Source organism: Triticum aestivum, chromosome 7D (assembly GCF_018294505.1).
Source record: "Triticum aestivum cultivar Chinese Spring chromosome 7D, IWGSC CS RefSeq v2.1, whole genome shotgun sequence".
Taxonomy (NCBI): domain Eukaryota; kingdom Viridiplantae; phylum Streptophyta; class Magnoliopsida; order Poales; family Poaceae; genus Triticum; species Triticum aestivum.
This window is the reverse complement of record NC_057814.1, coordinates 219,409,668-219,430,671: the sequence shown is the minus strand read 5'-3', so window position 1 is coordinate 219,430,671 and position 21,004 is coordinate 219,409,668. Positions and strand designations below refer to the sequence as shown.

The window sequence follows — 21,004 nt, the reverse complement described above, 5'->3', positions numbered from 1 at the left end:
TTCCGGCGCCACCGGAAGAGAGGGGGAGAGGGCCCCCCTTCTTCTTCTTCCTTGACCTTCTCCCTAGATGGGAGAAGGGTTTCCCCTCTGGTCCTTGGCTTCCATGGCATGGGAGGGGCGAGAGCCCCTCCGAGATTGGATCTGTCTCTCTTTCTTGCGGCCAAAGAAGAGCAGTAACTGCCTTACGGGGTGCCCACGAGGGTCAGGGGCGCCCCCCTGCCTCGTGGCCCCCTCGGGCACCGTCTCATGTTGATTCTTCTTCCCAAAAATCACAAATATTCCAAAAAATATTCTCCGTCCGTTTTTATCCCGTTTGCACTCCGTTTGATATGGGGTTTCTACGAAACATAAAACATGCAACAAACAGGAACTGGCACTGGGCACTGGATCAATATGTTAGTCCCAAAAATAGTATAAAAAGTTGCCAAAAGTATATGAAAGTTGTAGAATATTGGCATGGAACAATCAAAAATTATAGATACGACGGAGAAGTATCAGGGTGCATGCTTAGGTCCCATGCAAGAAATGGGAATCAATTTCAAACACCGGGGCACCGTTGATTGCCGGCAAAACATTGAGATGCCTGGTTTTTAAATTCTAGTAAATCCAAAATTCTGTTAACCATTCACGTGACGCCACGTGTCTTGGTTTTAATGGCTGTAGGAGGTGCCGTGCGGATAGCTGTTTGACCTTGACTGAACAGGAGGCGTGCGAGCGCCGTCCGGTGTGCAGGCTTACCGAGAGGCGTGCAAGCTATCGGTGAGTGCGCAGGCTCACCGGGAAGCGTGCGAACTGTACGCTATGCAGGCTCACTGGGAAGCGAGCCCTTTGACTTCCATGGCCACCCGCCTTGCTCGCATCATCTCCATTAATGGCGCCCAATCCGCCGTTTAATTTGCTTTTTAAATATAAAACACTTATCGCAAACGTTTTAGTTAGAACACCCGTATGCAAACCGACAGCTTCCCCAGGAAGCCAAGAGAAAATGTGCCGAGCAGGATTTCTGCAGCTCTTGATCGCAAACGTTTTAGATAGAACACCCGTATGCAAAGTGAGAGCAGCGCAGTATTTGTGCATCCCTTCAACGCAAACGGTTGTTTTGGATGACCCGTGTGGAACCACGTACAAACAATTTGGTAAGATTTGTCAATCCTTGTAACACTGCGATTTGTCAAAATATGAAGCTAAAAATCACTAGCAGTATCTAATTTTTGCAACTAAATTCAGTAATGAAGCATAGATTTCATTCATAGATTAAGCAGTCGTTCTTAATGTATACAAACAGTTCAACTCGACAGCTGAACCGACCAAACTTTTCCCCAATTGTTGCCAACCACGTACTAAAATAGCTAGTTCAACTATATATACTAGCTAATTTTAAGTACGTTGTACAGTTCCACCACATCTATAGTCAGATGAAATGAACAAAATAGCCCCTAAATACTACTACTACTGCGGAGGGGCTTTGTACTACTTCCGGCTGCCTCTCCTCTGCCGAGCGTGCTCAATAAGAGGCGGAGGAGCCTACCGACGAGCTGGGCAACCGCAATGCGGTGCCTGCCACTAATGCAGCTTCAGCGACGCTCGCCTCGAACGCCCTCTGCCGCTCGAGAGGACCCCTCTCGAAGCGGTGGTTCTCCTTGTAGATCTCCTGATTCCTCACCTCTGAGGTGGCGTGTGCCGCTGTCACTGCGGCGGTAAGGCTCTTTGCATGCTCGACGAGGCGTTGCTCCTCCTCCCGTAGGAACTCGGTGTAGCGCGCAAGGTCGCTGTCGCACGTGCGGGCATCCACCTCCGCCTCCCGCCTTCGGGCGGCGGTGGCGGAGCGGGTGATGACCCCGGCGGTCGACGTTGGGCTGGCGGCCACGGTGGCCGACGACGGGGTAGCGGCCACGACCACCACCTCCCGCCTTCGGGCTGCGGTGGCAGAGCGGGTGATGGCCACAGTGGCCGGCAGTGGGGTGGCGGCCACGACGGTCATCTCCCGACTTCGGGCTGCGGCGGCGGAGCGGGCGATGGCCCTGGCTATCGACGGTGGTGTGGCAGCAACGGCGGCCGGCAACAGCTGCCGACGGGCACCGGTTGCGGAGCGTGCGGTGGGTGTTCTGCGCACACCCAACAGGGACGCCACACGCACTACACTATGTCGGGGACTGCGCCGCCGCCGCAGTGTAGCCTCCCAGCTGGAGCTGTCCTCTGATGATGGCGGAGTGGCTGAGCGACGATGATGGACCGGTGCCATTGGCGAATGTGGGAGAAGCAGACAAGATAAGCTACAGGGATGGAGGGGAAAATGCGACGCAGGACTCGTCGGCCGTGAGGGTTTTTATAGCAGGCTGGTAAGCATAGGGATTTTGGGGGATTTCACCGAGTCGGGCGGGAAGCTTGCGCGGGAACGAGCTCACCGACGATTCATTGGCGCCATCGTTTGGCAAAAAGAACGCCCCCGCGCGCTGCGCAAGCTTGCGCTGTAAGCCGTTTGCAGCAGCGGGGTGACAAGACGTGCAAGAGGAGGACGAAAGGCCAGGTACACATACGGTTAATAAAAAAACATTTGCGATTTAATTACCTACTATACCACCGTCCCGGTTTATAAGTATGATTTAACTAATAAAATACGAATGTATGTCGCCAAAGATTATATAGTTGGATTTGTATTTGAACATAGTTTCCAATTATATAATTTTTAAAACATGCATTAACATTTTGTTGGTTAAATTTGAGGGCAAAATATGGCACGGAATATAAAGGAGACTATAGACTAGACGGAGGTGGTACCACATGGCCGCTCTCTACGCAGCGAGGCAACTGTCGGCTGACTTGTAGGCGACCATTTGTTGTGTGTTCAACTGCTCCATGCGTGTGATTGCTTGCGGTTCAGGCGGCCGCGGCGCGCTCTGCTCGCGTCCCACTGCGCGCGCTCTGCTCTCGCGTCCCTCCGGGTGCTCTGCCCTCGTCCCTCCACACGCGCTGCCAGTGTTTTGGGCCGGCGCACGATCACGCACGTTCGTGTGCAAGCGGTTGCGCCGGGCACGGCGCGACGATGCAGTTACCCGCTACAAAAACTGCCATGCAGACGCGCCGAGAATCCACGCCGCCCGGCCCCCTTTTATTCCTGCGGCCATTTACCTTCATCTCTCGTCTCACACGTCACAATAAGCACACCGATGAGGACACATACAGAGAGGACATCCGGCGGTTCCAATGGCGCTCCCCATGGCTCCAATGGCGCTCCCAGCGGCCGACGACGACAATGGCGGGTAGTTCACCACGCATCACGTAGTGGACACCCACGTGAGGGGGAAGGCCCTCTCGGTGGTGTACACGAACGATCTGGTCTCGGTGGAGAGCTCCATCCAAACTATGGAGCAGTTCCTTGCCGAGGACAAGTACCGAGTGGTCGGCTTCGACCTCGAGTACACCATCGGTCGTGTCGGGCATGATCAGAAGGTTGTCGTCGCCCAGTTGTGCGTGCGACATGACGTCTTCGTCTACCACTTCCACCTTGCCACAAGGCCTTGCGAGCGTTTCTCCAGGTTTATCAAGAGCTCCGACTACAGTTTCGCTATGGTGGACACCACCAACGATCTAAAAGCGCTCAAGGTTTCGGACTTGAAATGCCCGAATCTTGTCAACATCCAGCACCACTACAAGGTCTGGGGCATCGACAAAAGCAAACTGAACTCCCTGGTTGACCTCGCCTCGGCCATCATCGACCCCTACGATGCGAAGATAAAGCAAGAGAGCAATAAGGACAAGAACACCTAGCACAGTGTGTGGCATAAGAGACTGGATGAACAACATGTCAAGTACGCGGCCATGGACGCATACACAAGCTACGAGATGTACAGGCGGATCGTTGACATGAGGAACTGTCTTCTTCCTGACCCAGACGAGGGATCGAGCCACATAGCAGTGGTGGGAGCGTCACAAGAAGTAGATGACTAGACGATCGTTTCTCCTACTTTAGAATGCATGCAATTGTTTATTGAGGTGTGTGCGAATGATCTGTATAGTCACTTATGTAATTGGATGTTTATTTTAGTTTATATATATATATATATGTTATTCTACTGTAGACAGAGCAATTCACACGGCTTATTAGCAGCAATTGTCTGTGTTATTATTGGTCTTCGCACACATTTCAGATTACAGACCTGTTTGCCGCGTATCACACACATCTTGTTCAGTTGAACCATTTTCATTGTGTTGCCTAATCACACACAGTTCATCCCAATGAACCGTATGTTGTATATCGCACATGCCTTCCACTAGATACTCGTTTCTTTTGTGCCTCCTCATCACAAACAGTTCATTGAGCTGAACCGTATGCCCTGCATCGCACACACAACTAAATTCTGAACCGTGTTTGATGCATCTGTCATCGCAAACGTTTTGCACCTTTTTTGACGGGTTTTTTACACCACCGTTTGTGATTATGGCATCGCACACAGTTTCGTCGAAGGGTCTCTAATCGTAGTGTCGCGTTTGGACCATCCTGCAGTAGTGGTAGCAAATTTCCCTCAAGTGGATGGCCTAAGGTTTATCAATCCGTGGGAGGCGTAGGATGAAGATGGTCTCTCTCAAGCAACCCTGCAACCAAATAACAAAGAGTCTCTTGTGTCCCCAACACACCCAATACAATGGTAAATTGTATAGGTGCACTAGTTCGGCGAAGAGATGGTGATACAAGTGCAATATGGATGGTAGATATAGGTTTTTGTAATCTGAAAATATAAAAACAGCAATGTAACTAATGATAAAAGTGAGCGAAACGGTATTGCAATGCGTTGAAACAAGGCCTAAGGTTCATACTTTCACTAGTGCAAGTTCTCTCAACAATAATAACATAATTGGATCATATAACTATCCCTCAACATGCAACAAAGAGTCACTCCAAAGTCACTAATAGCGGAGAACAAATGAAGAGATTATTGTAGGGTACGAAACCACCTCAAAGTTATTCTTTTTGATCGATCTATTCAAGAGTCCGTAGTAAAATAACACGAAGCTATTCTTTCCGTTCGATCTATCCTAGAGTTCGTACTAGAATAACACCTTAAGACACAAATCAACCAAAACCCTAATGTCACCTAGATACTCCAATGTCACCTCAAGTATCCGTGGGTATGGTTATATGATATGCATCACACAATCTCAGATTCATCTATTCAACCAACACAAAGAACTTCAAAGAGTGCCCCAAAGTTTCTACCGGAGAGTCAGGACGAAAACGTGTGCCAACCCCTATGCATAAGTTCACAAGGTCACTGAACCCGCAAGTTGATCACCAAAACATACATCAAGTAGATCACGTGAATATCCCATTGTCACCACAGATAAGGACATGCAAGACATACATCAAGTGTTCTCAAATCCTTAAAGATTCAATCCGATAAGATAACTTCAAAGGGAAACCTCAATCCATTACAAGAGAGTAGAGGGGAGAAACATCATAAGATCCAACTATAATAGCAAAGCTCGCGATACATCAAGATCGTGCCAAATCAAGAACACGAGAGAGAGAGAGATCAAACACATAGCTACTGGTACATACCCTCAGCCCCGAGGGTGAACTACTCCCTCCTCGTCATGGAGAGCGCCGGGATGATGAAGATGGCCACCGGTGAGGGATCCCCCCTCCGGCAGGGTGCCGAAACAGGGTCCCGATTGGTTTTGGTGGCTACAGAGGCTTGCGGAGGCGGACCTCCCGATCTAGGTTATGTTCTGGAAGTTTGGGGATTTATAGGAGAAATTGGCGTGGGGAACAAGTCAGGGGGCCCCACAGGGAGTCCACGAGGCAGGTGGGCGCGCCCTCCACCCTCGTGGGGCCCATGGGACTCCCATGCGGCAACTCTTCGTTCCATTATTTTTTATATTTTCTAGAAAAAATTTCCGTTGATTTTCAGCGCATTCCGAGAACTTTTATTTCTGCACAAAAACAACACTACGGTAGTTCTGCTGAAAACAGCGTCAGTCCGGGTTAGTTCTAACCAAATCATACCAAAATCATGTATAAATATTATAAACATGGCATGAATACATCAAAAATTATAGATATGTTGGAGACGTATCAGTTGACAGGAAAAGCATGCCACCCAAAATGTTTTATCTCTATCTTTTTTCGCTTTGAGCTCTGGCACCTCTACAAATCCCAACTTCCCTCCGCGAAGGGCCTTTCTATTTACTTTATGCAATTTTTATTTTTATTTGAGTCTCCATCTTCTCTTATAAAGCACCAACTAAGGGACACTATGATCGTACTTGAGCATTGGGTGTAGCTAATATGCGAGTGTGTTTCATGAATGGATCAACGATTGAGCATAATGGGCTAGGGATAACTTGCTTTAGTGTTGATACTTTGAAAGACAAGGTTGCTTGATATTCTTGAGTATTGAAAACTTCATGTCAAAACAAGTGCTCCCTGGGTGATTTTGGTAATTAATGACAACATATCTCTTGTTGGACTAATGCTTCTACCTAGTATGTTTCAGATATGTTCAACAATGGAGTGGCATGGACTATAGGATGTGGAACCTCTTCAAGTTGGTGAGGACAAAGGATTGGCTCAAGCTCAAAGCTCAGGACTCTACATTTTCTATTTTAGTGATCCAAGATCACATTGAGTCCATAGGAAAGCCAATACTATTAAGAGGGGATGAGGTGTTGCTTAATGGCTTGCTTGCTCAAAGTGCTTAGTGATATGCTCCAAAGCCCTCAACCACTTTCTCACATCCACATATGTCCTAAACCAAAAGCCAAACTCGGACCTACCGAAACTTTCTATCCGGCGCCACCGAGTTCAATTGACATAGCCACTGCTAGAAACCCTAATCAATTCGGCCTCACCGAGATGGGCTTGCAAACTCTCTGTTGCCTATTGCAATAATTTCGGTCCCACCGAGATATGCAATCGGCCCCACCGAGTTTGCTTGGCCAACTCTCTGTTTCGCTTATTACCCAAATCGGTCCCACCGAGTTTGAGTAATCGGTCAAACCGAGATGAGGATTTACCCTAACCCTAGCACATCGGTCCCACCGAGTTGATCCATTCGGTCCCACCGAAATGCCTAACGGTCACATTATGAACCAAATCGGTCTGACAGAGTTCTCTGAATCGGTCTCACCGAGTTTGGTGAATTGTGTGTAACAGTTAGAGTTTGTGTGGAGGCTATATATACCCCTCCACCCACTCTTCATTCGTGGAGAGAGCCATCAGAACATGCCTACACTTCCAACACATATTTTCTGAGAGAGAACCACCTACACTTGTGTTGAGGTCAAGATATCCCATTCCAACCACATAAATCTTGATCTCTAGCCTTCCCCAAGTTGCTTTCCACTCAAATCATCTTTCCACCAAATCCAAATCCTGTGAGAGAGAGTTGAGTGTTGGGAAGACTATCATTTGAAGCACAAGAGCAAGGAGTTCATCATCAACACACCATTTGTTACTTCTTGGAGAGTGGTGTCTCCTAGATTGGCTAGGTGTCACTTGGGAGGCTTCGTCAAGATTGTGGAGTTGAACCAAGGAGTTTGTAAGGGCAAGGAGATCGCCTACTTCGTGAAGATCTACCCTAGTGAGGCAAGTCCTTCGTGGGCGACGGCCATGGTGGGATAGACAAGGTTGCTTCTTCGTGGACCCTTCATGGGTGGAGCCCTTCGTGGACTCGCGCAACCGTTACCCTTCGTGGGTTGAAGTCTCCATCAACGTGGATGTACGATAGCACCACCTATCGAAACCACGGATAAAAAATCTCCGTGTCTCCAAATTGCGTTTGCACACTCCAATCCCATCCCTTTACATTCTTGCAACTTGCATGCTTTACTTTCCGCTGCTCATATACTCTTGTCATGCTTGCTTGATATGTATTGTGAATGTTTAAACTTGTGCCAAAACTCCACATCAACTTAAATAACTTAAAAACTGTAACTTTTATTCTTAAAGTCTATTCACCCCCCCCCCCCTCTAGACACCTCTTCTCGATCCTTTCAATTGGTATCAGAGCATTGGTCTCCATTGCTTTGGTTTAAACACCATTGGAGGAAGATGGATGAGTCTACGTTGGGGAGTCTTAGACGTAGAGTACCTATTCTTGATGGAGAATGTTTTCATGAGTGAAAAAATGAAATGCTTGAGATTTAAATGAATATCACTTGAACAAGTACATTACTAGCTCTTGTGCACCTCTTATTGATCCTTTGCATCCTACACCCGAAGAGGATCTTGACATGATTCGCAATCTTAGAACTATCAATCTTATCATTAGAGGATTGCCCAAAAATTTGATTGCTAGTCTACCTACTCTTGATTGTGCCTATACTATGTGGAGATTTCTTGAGGAACGATTTCCAAATTATTCCTTGAAAAATTTAGATGAAATTCTTCATAAGTCTATTGCCTTGAGTAAGATGAATTCTAGTGATCCTAGCTTTGGTGATTGTCTATTTGAGCTTACCAATCTCATGCGTGCCAAAGGAGAAGTTGGAATCATTAGCAACATCATTTCCGAAGCTATTAGAATTCATAAAGATAACCATAGGAATGATCATTTATCTAATGAATTACCCTCTCTAGGAGTTGATCAGTCACAAGATGATGTTGAACATGGATACTATGATGAGGATGATGATAGTGACTATGATCTTGATGATGCAATGAGACACTTTGGTCTTATGGCCAATCTTCGCGGCTACATGGCTGGAGGAAAGGAATGGGTCCTTGATAGTGGATGTACTGATCATATGACCGGAGACAAATATATGTTCCGTGAGCTTGCTGAAAACGACGGCCCTCGAAAGTATGTCACCTTTGGTGATAACTCAAATGGTAAGGTGGTTGGCCTCGATAAGGTGGCCATCTCACATGATAGCTCCATACAAAATGTCATGCTCGTTGAATCTCTTGGCTATAATTTACTTTCAGTATCTAGACTTGCTGATTTCGGTTTCAATGTCCTATTTACTGAAGTAGATTGCCAAGTGTTTCGTAGAGACAATCATAAAATGGTCTTTACTGGTATACGTAGAGGTGATCTTTACATTGTTGATTTCACTAAAAAGACTCAACCTAGAACTTGCTTAATTGCTAAATCTTCTAAAGGCTGGTTGTGGCATAGAAGGCTAGGTCATGTGGGCATGCGAAATCTTGATAAGCTTATTAAAGGTGATCATATCCTTGGAGTAAAAGATGTTATATTTGACAAGGATAGACTTTATAGTGCTTGTCAAGCAGGAAAACAAGTTGGAGGGAGTCATCGCGTGAAGAACATCATGACCATGAGGAGACCACTCGAGCTACTTCACATGGATCTCTTTGGTCCCAATGCCTACAAGAGTCTCGGTGGTAACTCATTTGGTCTAGTCATAGTTGATGATTATTCAAGATTTATGTGGGTGTTCTTTCTTGATGACAAATCGCAGGTCCAAAAGATCTTCAAAAACTTCACTAGGAAGGCCCAAAATCAATTTGACATGAAGATCAAGAAGGTTCGAAGCGACAACGGAACGGAGTTCAAGAACGCAAATGTGGATACCTTTCTTGACAAAGAAGGTATTTCACACGAGTTCTCGGCTACGTACACGCCTCAACAAAATGGAGTTGTTGAGAGAAAGAACCGGACTCTTATTGAGATGGCAAGAACGATGCTTGATGAGTACAAGACTCCAAAACACTTTTGGGCGGAAGCGGTTGAGACAGCTTGTCATGCAACAAATCGCTTGTATCTTCACAAGCTACTCGACAAGACGGCATACGAGCTCCTCACCGGTAACAAACCCCAAGTTGGATACTTTCGAGTATTTGGCTCAAAGTGCTATATTCTTGATAAGCATCGTCGTTCTAAATTTGCTCCTAAATCTCATGAAGGTTTCCTACTTGGCTATGGGTCAAACTCTCACACTTACCGTGTCTACAACAATTTCACCCGAAAGGTTGAAGAGACGGTAGATGTGAAGTTTGATGAATCTAACGGCTCACAAGTAGAGCAATTGCCAATTGATGTAGGAGACAAAGACCCTTCGGAAGCAATCCAAGACTTGTCTATCGGCAAGATTCGTCCAACAGAGGTGAAGGAGAATACCTGGTCCGTCCAAGTGGAAGCTTCCACCTCACAACAAGGTGAACCAAGAGAAGATACGGAAGCATCCACAAGTGGGACACACCAAGATGAAGAAAACGAGGAAGTACACCAAGATGAACATCAACAACCTCCTTCTCCACCACGACAAGAGAATGACAACGTCAACAATGAAGAAGGCCAAGAAGAAGAACAAGATGAAGAAGATGTTCCACCCCGAGCCAAGCCAAAGCTCCCACGAGTTCGAGCAAGAATCGCCAAAGACCATCCCGTCGAGCAAATCTACAATGATATCCAAACCGGGAGAATCACTCGCTCTAAAACTCGTTTGGCTAACTTTTGTGAACATTATTCATTCATCTCTAGCATTGAACCTATGAAGGTTGAAGAAGCATTGGAAGATCCGGATTGCATAAACGCTATGCATGAAGAGCTAAACAACTTTGAGAGAAATCAAGTGTGGACATTGGTTGAGAAGCCCGACAACAACCACAACATCATCAGTACCAAATGGGTGTTTCGCAACAAGCAAGATGAAGATGGACAAGTAGTTCGCAACAAAGCACGTCTAGTCGCCCAAGGCTACACTCAAGTCGAAGGTATGGACTATGGTGAGACATATGCTCCCGTTGCTAGACTTGAGTCCATTCGCATCTTACTTGCTTATGCTAATCACCGTGATATCACCTTGTACCAAATGGACATTAAAAGTGCTTTTCTAAATGGTGAAATTGAGGAGGAAGTTTATGTTAAGCAACCTCCCGGCTTTGTCAATCCTAAGAAACCTAATCATGTTTACAAACTTCACAAAGCTCTTTATGGTCTTAAACAAGCTCCTAGAGCATGGTATAAATGCTTGACCAAGTTCCTCATTGAAAAAAGGCTTTGAAATTGGAAAAATAGATTCTACTCTTTTTACTAAAAGGGTTAATGGAGAACTATTTGTGTGCCAAATTTATGTTGATGATATTATATTTGGTTCAACTAACCCTCATTTTAGTGAGAAGTTTGGAAAGCTAATGTCGGAGAAGTTTGAGATGTCTATGATGAGTGAACTCAAATTCTTTCTCGGTTTGCAAATCAAGCAAACCAAGGAATGTACCTTTGTATCTCAAACAAAGTACACCAAGGACTTATTCAAGAAGTTCAATATGCAAGAATGCAAAGGTATGACTACACCCATGCCTACGAGTGGACATCTTGATTTGACCAAAGATGGTGAACCGGTTGATCAAAAGGTTTACCGCTCCATGATTGGTTCATTGTTATATCTTTGTGCCTCCCGTCCCGATATTATCCTAAGTGTGTGCATGTGTGCATGATATCAAGCGGCCCCTAAGGAGTGTCATCTTAAGGCTGTGAAAAGGATAGTGAGATACTTAATACACACACCAAATTTTGGCATTTGGTATCCTAAGAGGTCTTCGTTCGATCTTGTCGGCTACTCCGATTCGGACTATGCCGGAGACAAGGTTGATAGAAAGTCCACTTCGGGTACGTGTCAATTTCTTGGTAGATCTCTTGTGTCTTGGTCCTCCAAGAAATAAAACTCGGTATCCTTATCCATCGCCGAAGCGGAATACATAGCAGCTGGTTCATGTTCTGCTCAATTACTTTGGATGACCCAAACTCTTAAAGATTATGGGGTACATGTGAAACATGTTCCATTGCTTTGTGACAATGAAAGTGCTATCAAAATTGCTCACAATCCCGTGCAACATTCTCGAACTAAGCATATTGAAGTTCGTCATCATTTCATTCGAGATCACGTTGCCAAAGGGGATATTGATCTTAAGCATGTTCGTACCGATAAGCAATTGGCGGATATATTCACCAAACCGCTTGATGAGAAAGTCTTTTGCCGTTTGAGAGGAGAATTGAACATCATTGATGCTTCAAACTTGGAGTAGGAACTCCATTTGGATACATGCAAGGTGATACGTCTCCAACGTATCTATAATTTATGAAGTATTCATGCTATTATATTATCCATCTTGGATGTTTAATGGGCTTTACTATGCACTTTTATATTATTTTTGGGACTAGCCTATTAACCCAGAGCCCAGTGCCAGTTTCTGTTTTTTCCCTTGTTTCAGTGTTTCGCAGAAAAGGAATATCAAACGGAGTCCAAACGGAATGAAACCTTCGGGAGAGTTATTTTTGGAACGGAAGCAATCCAGAAGACTTGGAGTTTACGTAAGGGAAGCAACGAGGAAGGCACGAGGCAGGGGGGCGCGCCCACCCCCTGGGCGCGCCCTCCACCCTCGTGGGCCCCTCGTGGCTCCCCTTACCGACTTCTTTCGCCTATATATACCCATATACCCTAAAAACATCGGAAAACAGAGGAGATCAAGAGTTCCGCCGCCGCAAGCCTCTGTAGCCACCAAAAACCAATCGGGGCCCTATTCCGGCACCCTGCCGGAGGGGGAACCCTCACCGGTGGCCATCTTTATCATCCCGGCGCTCTCCATGACGAGGAGGGAGTAGTTCACCCTCGGGGCTGAGGGTATGTACCAGTAGCTATGTGTTTGATCTCCCTCTCTCTCGTGTTCTTGAGGTGATATGATCTTGATGTATCGCGAGCTTTGCTATTATAGTTGGATCTTATGATGTTTCTCCCCCTCTACTCTCTTGTAATGGATTGAGTTTCCCCCTTTGAAGTTATCTTATCGGATTGAGTCTTTAATGATTTGCGAACACTTGATGTATGTCTTGCCGTGCGTATCTGTGGTGACAATGGGATATCACGTGATTCACTTGATGTATGTTTTGGTGATCAACTTGCGGGTTCCGCCCATGAACCTATGCATAGGGGTTGGCACACGTTTTCGTCTTGACTCTCCGGTAGAAACTTTGGGGCACTCTTTGAAGTTCTTTGTGTTGGTGGAATAGATGAATCTGAGATTGTGTGATGCATATCGTATAATCATACCCACGGATACTTGAGGTGACATTGGAGTATCTAGGTGACATTAGGGTTTTGGTTGATTTGTGTCTTAAGGTGTTATTCTAGTACGAACTCTTGAATAGATCGATCCGAACGAATAACTTTGAGGTGGTTTCGTACCCTACCATAATCTCTTCGTTTGTTCTCCGCTATTAGTTACTTTGGAGTGACTCTTTATTGCATGTTGAGGGATATTTATATGATCCAATTATGTTATTATTGTTGAGAGAACTTGCACTAGTGAAATTATGAACCCTAGGCCTTGTTTCCTAGCATTGCAATACCGTTTACGCTCACTTTTACCACTTGCTACCTTGCTGTTTTTATATTTTCAGACTACAAAAACCTATATCTACCATCCATATTGCACTTGTATCACCATCTCTTCGCCGAACTAGTGCACCTATACAATTTACCATTGTATTGGGTGTGTTGGGGACACAAGAGACTCTTTGTTATTTGGTTGCAGGGTTGTTTGAGAGAGACCATCTTCATCCTACGCCTCCCACGGATTGATAAACCTTAGGTCATCCACTTGAGGGAAATTTGCTACTGTCCTACAAACCTCTGCACTTGGAGGCCCAACAACGTCTACAAGAAGAAGGTTGCGTAGTAGACATCAAGCTCTTTTCTGGCGCCGTTGCCGGGGAGGCTAGGTAAGCGGCACTCACACCCCGTCAACTAAGCTCTTTTCTGGCGCCGTTGCCGGGGAGGCTAGGTAAGCGGCACTCACACCCCGTCAACTAAGCTCTTTTCTGGCGCCGTTGCCGGGGAGGTGAGTGCTTGAAGGTATATCTTTAGATCTTGCAATCGAATCTTTTAGTTAATTGTTTTATCACTAGTTTAGTCTATAAAAGAAGATTACAAAAAATGGAATTAAGGTTGCCGGGGAGAGAGTTGAGTGTTGGGGAGACTATCATTTGAAGCACAAGAGCAAGGAGTTCATCATCAACACACCATTTGTTACTTCTTGGAGAGTGGTGTCTCCTAGATTGGCTAGGTGTCACTTGGGAGCCTCCGTCAAGATTGTGGAGTTGAACCAAGGAGTTTGTAAGGGCAAGGAGATCGCCTACTTCGTGAAGATCTACCCTAGTGAGGCAAGTCCTTCATGGGTGACGGCCATGGTGGGATAGGCAAGGTTGCTTCTTCGTGGACCCTTCGTGGGTGGAGCCCTCCGTGGACTCGCGCAACCGTTACCCTTCGTGGGTTGAAGTCTCCATCAACATGGATGTACGATAGCACCACCTATCGGAACCATGGATAAAAAATCTCCGTGTCTCCAAATTGCGTTTGCACACTCCAATCCCATCCCTTTACATTCTTGCAACTTGCATGTTTTACTTTCCGTTGCTCATATACTCTTGTCGTGCTTGCTTGATATGTATTGTGAATGTTTAAACTTGTGCCAAAACTCCACATCAACTTAAAGAACTTAAAAACTGCAACTTTTCTTCTTAAAGTATATTCACCCCCCCTCTAGACACCTCTTCTCGATCCTTTCACCTACGGGTCCGTAGTTAGTAGCTAGATGACTTCCTCTCTCTCTTTTGATTCTCAATACAATGGTCCCTTGAAGATCTATTTGATGTAACTCTTTCTGCGGTGTGTTTGTTTAGATCCGATGAACTTTGAGTTTATGATCAGATCTATGTTTTTATCCATGAAAGTTATTTGAGTCTTTTGATCTCTTATATGCATGATTACTTATAGCCTCGTATTTCTTCTTCGAATCTTTGGTTTAGTTAGGCCAACTAGATCGATTTTTCTTGCCATGGGAAGAGGTGCTTTGTGATGGGTTCGATCTTACGGTGCTTGATCCCAGTGACAGAAGGGGAACCGACACGTATGTATCGTTGCCATTAAGGATAACAAAATGGGGTATATTTCTACATAAATAGATCTTGTCTATATCATGTCATCGTTCTTCTTGCATTACTCCGTTTCTCCATGAACTTAATACAGTAGATGCATGTTGGATAGCGGTTAATGTGTAGAGTAATAGTAGTAGATGCAGGCAGGAGTCAGTCTACTAATTTTGGACGCGATGCCTATATAATGATCATTGCCTGGATATCGTCATGATTATTTGAAGTTCTATCAATTGCCCAACAGTAATTTGTTTACCCACCGTATGCTATTTTTCTCGAGGGAGGCCACTAGTGAAATCTACGGCCCCCGGGTCTCTTCTTTATTATATTTGCCTTTGAGATCTATTTTTAATCGCTTTTATTTTCAGATCTATTAATCCAAAAACCCAAAAATATCTTGCTGCACTTTATTTTGTTTTGCACTTATTCGCGATTTATTTATTTAATCTATCATATTTTTATCCCGTCAACTCGACAATTTCTGGCACCGTTACCCGAAACGGACTGGCAACCCCTTTAATACGTCGGGTTGCAAGTATTTGTTCTTTGTGTGCAGGTATTGTTTACGTAGTGTTGCGTGATTCTCCTACTGGTTCAATAACCTTGGTCACATCACTGAGGGAAATACCTACCGTCGTTGTGCTGCATCATCCCTTCCTCTTTGGGGAAATACCAACGTGGTTCAAGCTGCATCACCAGCTTTCCTTATAAACTAACCAATTCTCTCCACCTTAATGAAAAGGTAGAGCTCCTATCAGTCACTCAAAAAATGAAGGAGAAGAAAAACAACAACCATATTGTTATCACTCGAACTCTATAAGACTGAATCGACATTGAAGTTTGTTTGATTGCACCACGTAACAAAAATCTGAGAGGCCCAAGTCAATGGGAAAACTCTTTCAGAATATAGTGAGACTTAATCCTCATAAAAATACCAACAAGATCCAATTATACTGATCAAACAAATAAGATTACTCGTTGTACCACAAGAATCGGATTAGCAAGCGTGTGACGTCAAGTAGTTGCGTTCTAATAATTTTGTGAAAAAAAAACCCATTTTATCGGTTGTCCCCGGATGGACACAACTAATCCATTTGTTTTGTGTAGTTGTACGCATGTTTTAGGAACCGTCTATCCCTAAAATGCCTAAAATTTCTCTTGTATCAGTCACTTTTACTCCGGGCCATCTGATCATGGATGAACGTCAAGATCTCCTTCTTCCTTCCGTCAGTGTTCATCTTCTTCCCCGATCCTGCAGCCCTCTCGGACCCAACCCTAACCACCTGCCTCCGCCTCTCGCTGCCGGCAGCTATCGAAGTCTCGTCACCCCGCCTTTCCCTTGACCTCCCCCCACCGCCCTTGCTGACCGCCGCCCTGGCCATCCCTCTAAGCCCCGCCTCATCGGTGAAGAATTACGGCGATCCCTTGCACCTCACCCCTAAAGATAGATAATGGGGCAATTGCTCCCCCCTCCCCCCTAGAAGATAGTGGGGCTGCCTCTTCTCCGGCGATCCCATCTTATCCAGCGAGCTTGGGATGAACCGGGAAAGGTAACTGACGCGAAGGAAATTTTCGGGCACCTGAAATATAGCAAACCCGCATGTTTTAGGACCATTCGTTTGAAATGCAAACGGAATCATAAATTTCGGTATAATTCTAGTGGTCTCATGTCAAGATCTTTTAACCCGCCGGTGGCCCCCAAAATGGCAACCTAAAAAAACAGAAATACTGGTTTTAAATATTCTAAAACATAGAAAATCTAAAACTATTCTGGCAATCTGGTCAAACAGAAACGTGCTCTTATTCTTGGGCTCTATCTGCGTGCCAGTTGGTACTAGCATGCTGGGAAAATCGCCGTGGTTCAGGCCAAGTGGCCACAGTGGAAAAGAGCAGAGGTGTAGCCTAGGCAAGTGAGGCCAAAAGCCGAGAGGAGGATCCGGGAGCAAATACCACATATTCGGGGGAGCAAAGCTGTTAGACACCTGCAACCATCCATGATCCATCTACTACTCTGCTCCCCTCCTCACCTTCTTATCTGCTACAGCAGCAATTATATATTTCCCCCGAGGCAATTTCGGCGTGCTTTACTTACCAGCGGCCTGTTTTTCCTATCCCTGACACAAAAAGGCCAAATCTTTTTTTGTTAATTAGGAAAAAGAAAGAGCGCGTGTGAACTGGCGAGGGTGGGAAAAAAGTGGGATATATTGGAGGCTGTAGGCAGGAAATTATGGGAGCTGGGTAGGAGTAGCTCAAAAATCTGTGAATTCGTTTCTTCTGTCCCTCTCTTGTGATCTTCTCCGTCTGTAGCGCTGGAGTGAGCTCGTGATGTCTCCATTTTAGGACGGAGGAGTGTGCAAGTGTGCTTCTTCCTCTTCTTCTTATTATCATTTCTTTTCTGTTTGCACCCCAGATATTTCCTTTTGCTGCAACTGTTGGGCTCCAAATCTGCTGTGGTTCGTTTCGTCTTTGAATCCGGAGGGAGAAGGGGATCTGCCATTTCTGTGCTCGGCTCACCAAATTCTTGCTCGAGCTTGCTCTTTCTCTTCTCTGTGAGATTTTACCGTCCCCCCTTTTCGGTTTCTTGGAGGTAATTTCTTCTGCTGTAAAACTCTGGTTTGCCGCTAGAAAGATCTCGTGTTTGACCGGCGATGGGTTTATGGGTTTTCGCAGCTTCCTAATCCCTAGTCCTAACCTCGCTTGAGCGCTCGTGAGCTTAGTTAGCCGTGTGAAAATCGCGGCGTTGAGTCTTCTCGTGCAAGAATCGGTTGCTGCTGCCGCTAGCCATGGAGGTGAGGTCCGAGCAAGGGCTAATGGCGGGAAGGGATCTGTTCGGCTTGCCTAAGAGCCAGCCAGCGCCGGCGCCGGCAGCGCCAGGAGCGCCGCCGTCCTCCGCAGCCATGCAGAGCGTGCGCATGGCGTACACCGCGGACGGCACGCCCGTGTTTGCCCCGGTGAGCTCTGCGGTCGCGCCGCCTGGTTACCAACCGGCTGGGTCTGCAGCACCACCACATGGCTCTAGCATGTCCGCTGCTCGGGCCGCCGGAGGTAATGGCGTCGCGGCGCCGCCGGGCATGGGTGAACCGTCGGCGAAGAAGAAGCGCGGGCGGCCAAGGAAGTACGGGCCCGACGCGGCCATGTCTCTGGCGCTGGTGACCGTGCCGACGGCTGCAGGCTCGCCAGCTGTGACACAGGGTGCTTCTGGGCGGCCGTTCTCACCCACGCTGCCGGGAAACTTCGTGCCGTCGGCGTCGCCGGATGGAGGAAAGAAACGCGGCCGGCCCAAGGGATCTACCAACAAGCCCCGCGTGGATGGTGCTGGTAACATCTCGATTCCCTATTAATATTCTATCTTGAACACTATTTGCATTTTTCAAGATTTTGGCTCCAAGAATAGTGATAACTGAAGCTCATCATTTTTTGTGTGTATGGATTTGTGGTAGAATATGAGTACAGGTTTCTCTTTGAACTGTGGTTAAGTGTGCTATTTGTCTCTGGTCAGAGGCTAAATGAGATATATTGCACACTCTACACTGTCAGAATTAAAGGGTGAACTGCTAGGAAAATTTAGCAATCTAGCACTCCCTTGTTGTTTTCCTTTGATTGATTCAAAATTGAAAATGTTGGTAAGGCAGGTTTACCTAAAGCATTTACAGCGATTCATGTGTTGATGCATTTCTGAGATATTTAATTTGATGCTGTTTTCTCCTTGAATTATGGACCATACAATTTTTTTTGTTTGAAGTGTCTTGTTTGCATATTTTTATTATATTAATGTGACACTGATGTTTTGTTGACTTTGCCTCTGTTGAAGTTCTCCTTTGCATAGTTAGTCCTAAGTTTAAGCTATTTTGCAGGGCCGGCAGGAGTTGGATTCACACCTCATGTTCTTACAGTTCAAGCTGGAGAGGTATAACAATATTTGAACTTCCATGCTATACTCAATGATGTTTGAAGCATGAACTATTTTTAATCAGTTAAGCTTATCCCATTGCATTAAGATAATATGCTGCTGATGGTTATGTGCAGTTTTTCTAGTTTACCCTCCCAATTCTGACCGTATATATCTCAATCAACCTTCAAATTCGATATCCTAGAGCACAAATTCCAGTCTGCACTAAGCCAACGTTATTTTGGCCATGGTTTCATGTTGTGCTTTAGAAGATTTATAATTTGATCATGATTTTTATTTATTTTACTTATTGATGCTTTGCGGGTTTGAGCCTCCTTTTCGGGGTTTTTTATATGCTTTGCTATCTATATTTTACTTTGCTGCATAACTTGGATGCTACATCTCCTTCTTCTAGAAAGTGTTAAGCTGGCGAGTTCTGAAGGTATCAGCACAGTTTTCAACTAACGAAGAATATATTGAACTCTATTTTTCAGGATGTATCGTCAAAGATTATGTCATTTTCTCAGAATGGGACTCGTGCAGTTTGTGTTCTCTCAGCAAATGGTTCCATATCAAATGTAACACTTCGTCAAACTGGTACATCAGGTGGAACTGTAACATATGAGGTTTGTTCTTTTAACCAGTTTGAAGTAATTCAATCTGAATTATATACGAGGTTGTGGGCCGTTTGCAATAAAGCACGCAAGATGTTATCATGAGGCAACGGGCAGTGCAAATCCCTGCATAGTTGTGGGTTCAGTGTCCATGTACAATGTACAACATTTCACTCACCAGTGCTGATTATTTTTTTCTTTCCTCCACAGGGCCGATTTGAGATACTGTCACTCTCCGGGTCAATCTTCGTAACGGACAACGGAGGCCAGCGTACCCGAACAGGGGGCCTCAGCGTTTCATTGGCAGGTCCTGACGGTCGTCTCTTGGGTGGAGGGGTCGCAGGACTCCTCATAGCAGCTTCTCCAATCCAGGTATTGTTTTCTACCCCGCAATTTTTCATGTGCTAACAAAAGAAAAGTGTCAATGACATGAGATGCTCTTATTCTCTGCATATTTTCTCCTCACTAGATTTCAGAAAAGGAGATTCGTATCATTTACCAGTATTACTCGTGTTGTATGCAGATAGTAGTGGGAAGCTTCAATGCTGGTGGGAAAAAAGAGCCAAAGCCGCAGGCTCCTTCTGAACCTGTACCACTGAAGGTCGTTCCGAGCACTGGGATGGCGGCCAACAGCCCCCCTTCAAGAGGCACATTGAGCGAATCGTCTGGTGGCACCGCAAGCCCGAGACATCAAGGCTATGCGTCCACCAACAATAACCAGCCGCCGATCTTGTCCAGCATGCCCTGGAAATGAACTCAGCATCCTTGACCGAATTCAGACATCGATAGACTGTCGGTGAACTGCCTCCCTGGCAGGAAGTAGAAGTGTCACTTCTGTCTAACTAGCTCCCATTTAGTCGTATAAATCAGAAGTTTAATTAGGGAGCATTGTAGCTGGTATAAGTGGTAACTGCAGCTGCTGTGTAGGTCGTCTCAGCTTGAATTTCTGTGCCAGTTAGTTGTTTATTGTTGTCTTGAGATGATGTATTTAGGTATGATCTTGTGACCCTATGAGGCGCTACGAAATAATTATGTTTTTATGTTCAATCAATTCATGTAAATTTCATGTATGTCCTGCAAAACTTGTCTTCTTACCTGATTTGTTCAATGCCCCAACAGCGATACAAGAATTTGACACGCAAGATAAAACTCGTGAAAAAACATATGGTTACAAGCATAATCAACACAGCAACTGGCAATGCTCTGGAGCAAACGTTCTTTACCGCAGTATGCTAACCATTGGCTTCAGCGGTCACTATATTGCAACTCCAGTTAGTTAAAGCTTCGAGCAACTCTAGCAGAATCGCTGAAATCTCGTCTCCATATTCGCTGAAAAGGCGATCGCCAAAATTTATGGAGGGTGACTGCAACTCAGATTCGCTATAACATGGGGATGCATATTACTGTTTGGGACCCACCTTTCATTGGGAGACATGTTCACCTTCTCCAAAACTCCCAACGTCTCTCTCTCTGCTCAAGTTCACTCCGATTCCTCTCTCCCACTCCCCGGTCTCGAGTGTGGTGGCCGCTCTCTGCTCCATCCCCTACCCGTCGACTCCTTCCTCCCGCTCGGGCTCTACTGCTGACGCAGCGAAGCACAACTCCAC

The 21,004-nt window shown here is 45.7% G+C and overlaps 1 protein-coding gene across 2 annotated transcripts; it reads left to right on the top strand.

Annotated features, from left to right (window-relative positions):
* The first annotated feature begins 16,799 nt into the window (after positions 1-16,799).
* On the top strand, positions 16,800-20,467 carry LOC123163681 (AT-hook motif nuclear-localized protein 10). 2 transcript variants are annotated; one of them, XM_044581039.1, is made up of 6 exons: positions 16,800-17,481; positions 17,565-18,212; positions 18,749-18,801; positions 19,278-19,409; positions 19,608-19,769; positions 19,921-20,467. In XM_044581039.1, exons 2-6 carry the CDS (start codon positions 17,678-17,680, stop codon positions 20,149-20,151), a joined length of 1,113 nt encoding a protein of 370 aa, XP_044436974.1. In that variant the 5' UTR covers positions 16,800-17,481; positions 17,565-17,677; the 3' UTR covers positions 20,152-20,467. The 2 variants fall into 2 exon arrangements, with proteins under 2 accessions (XP_044436974.1, XP_044436973.1); XM_044581038.1 differs by having other exon boundaries at positions 16,800-18,212.
* Positions 20,468-21,004: the final 537 nt, after the last annotated feature.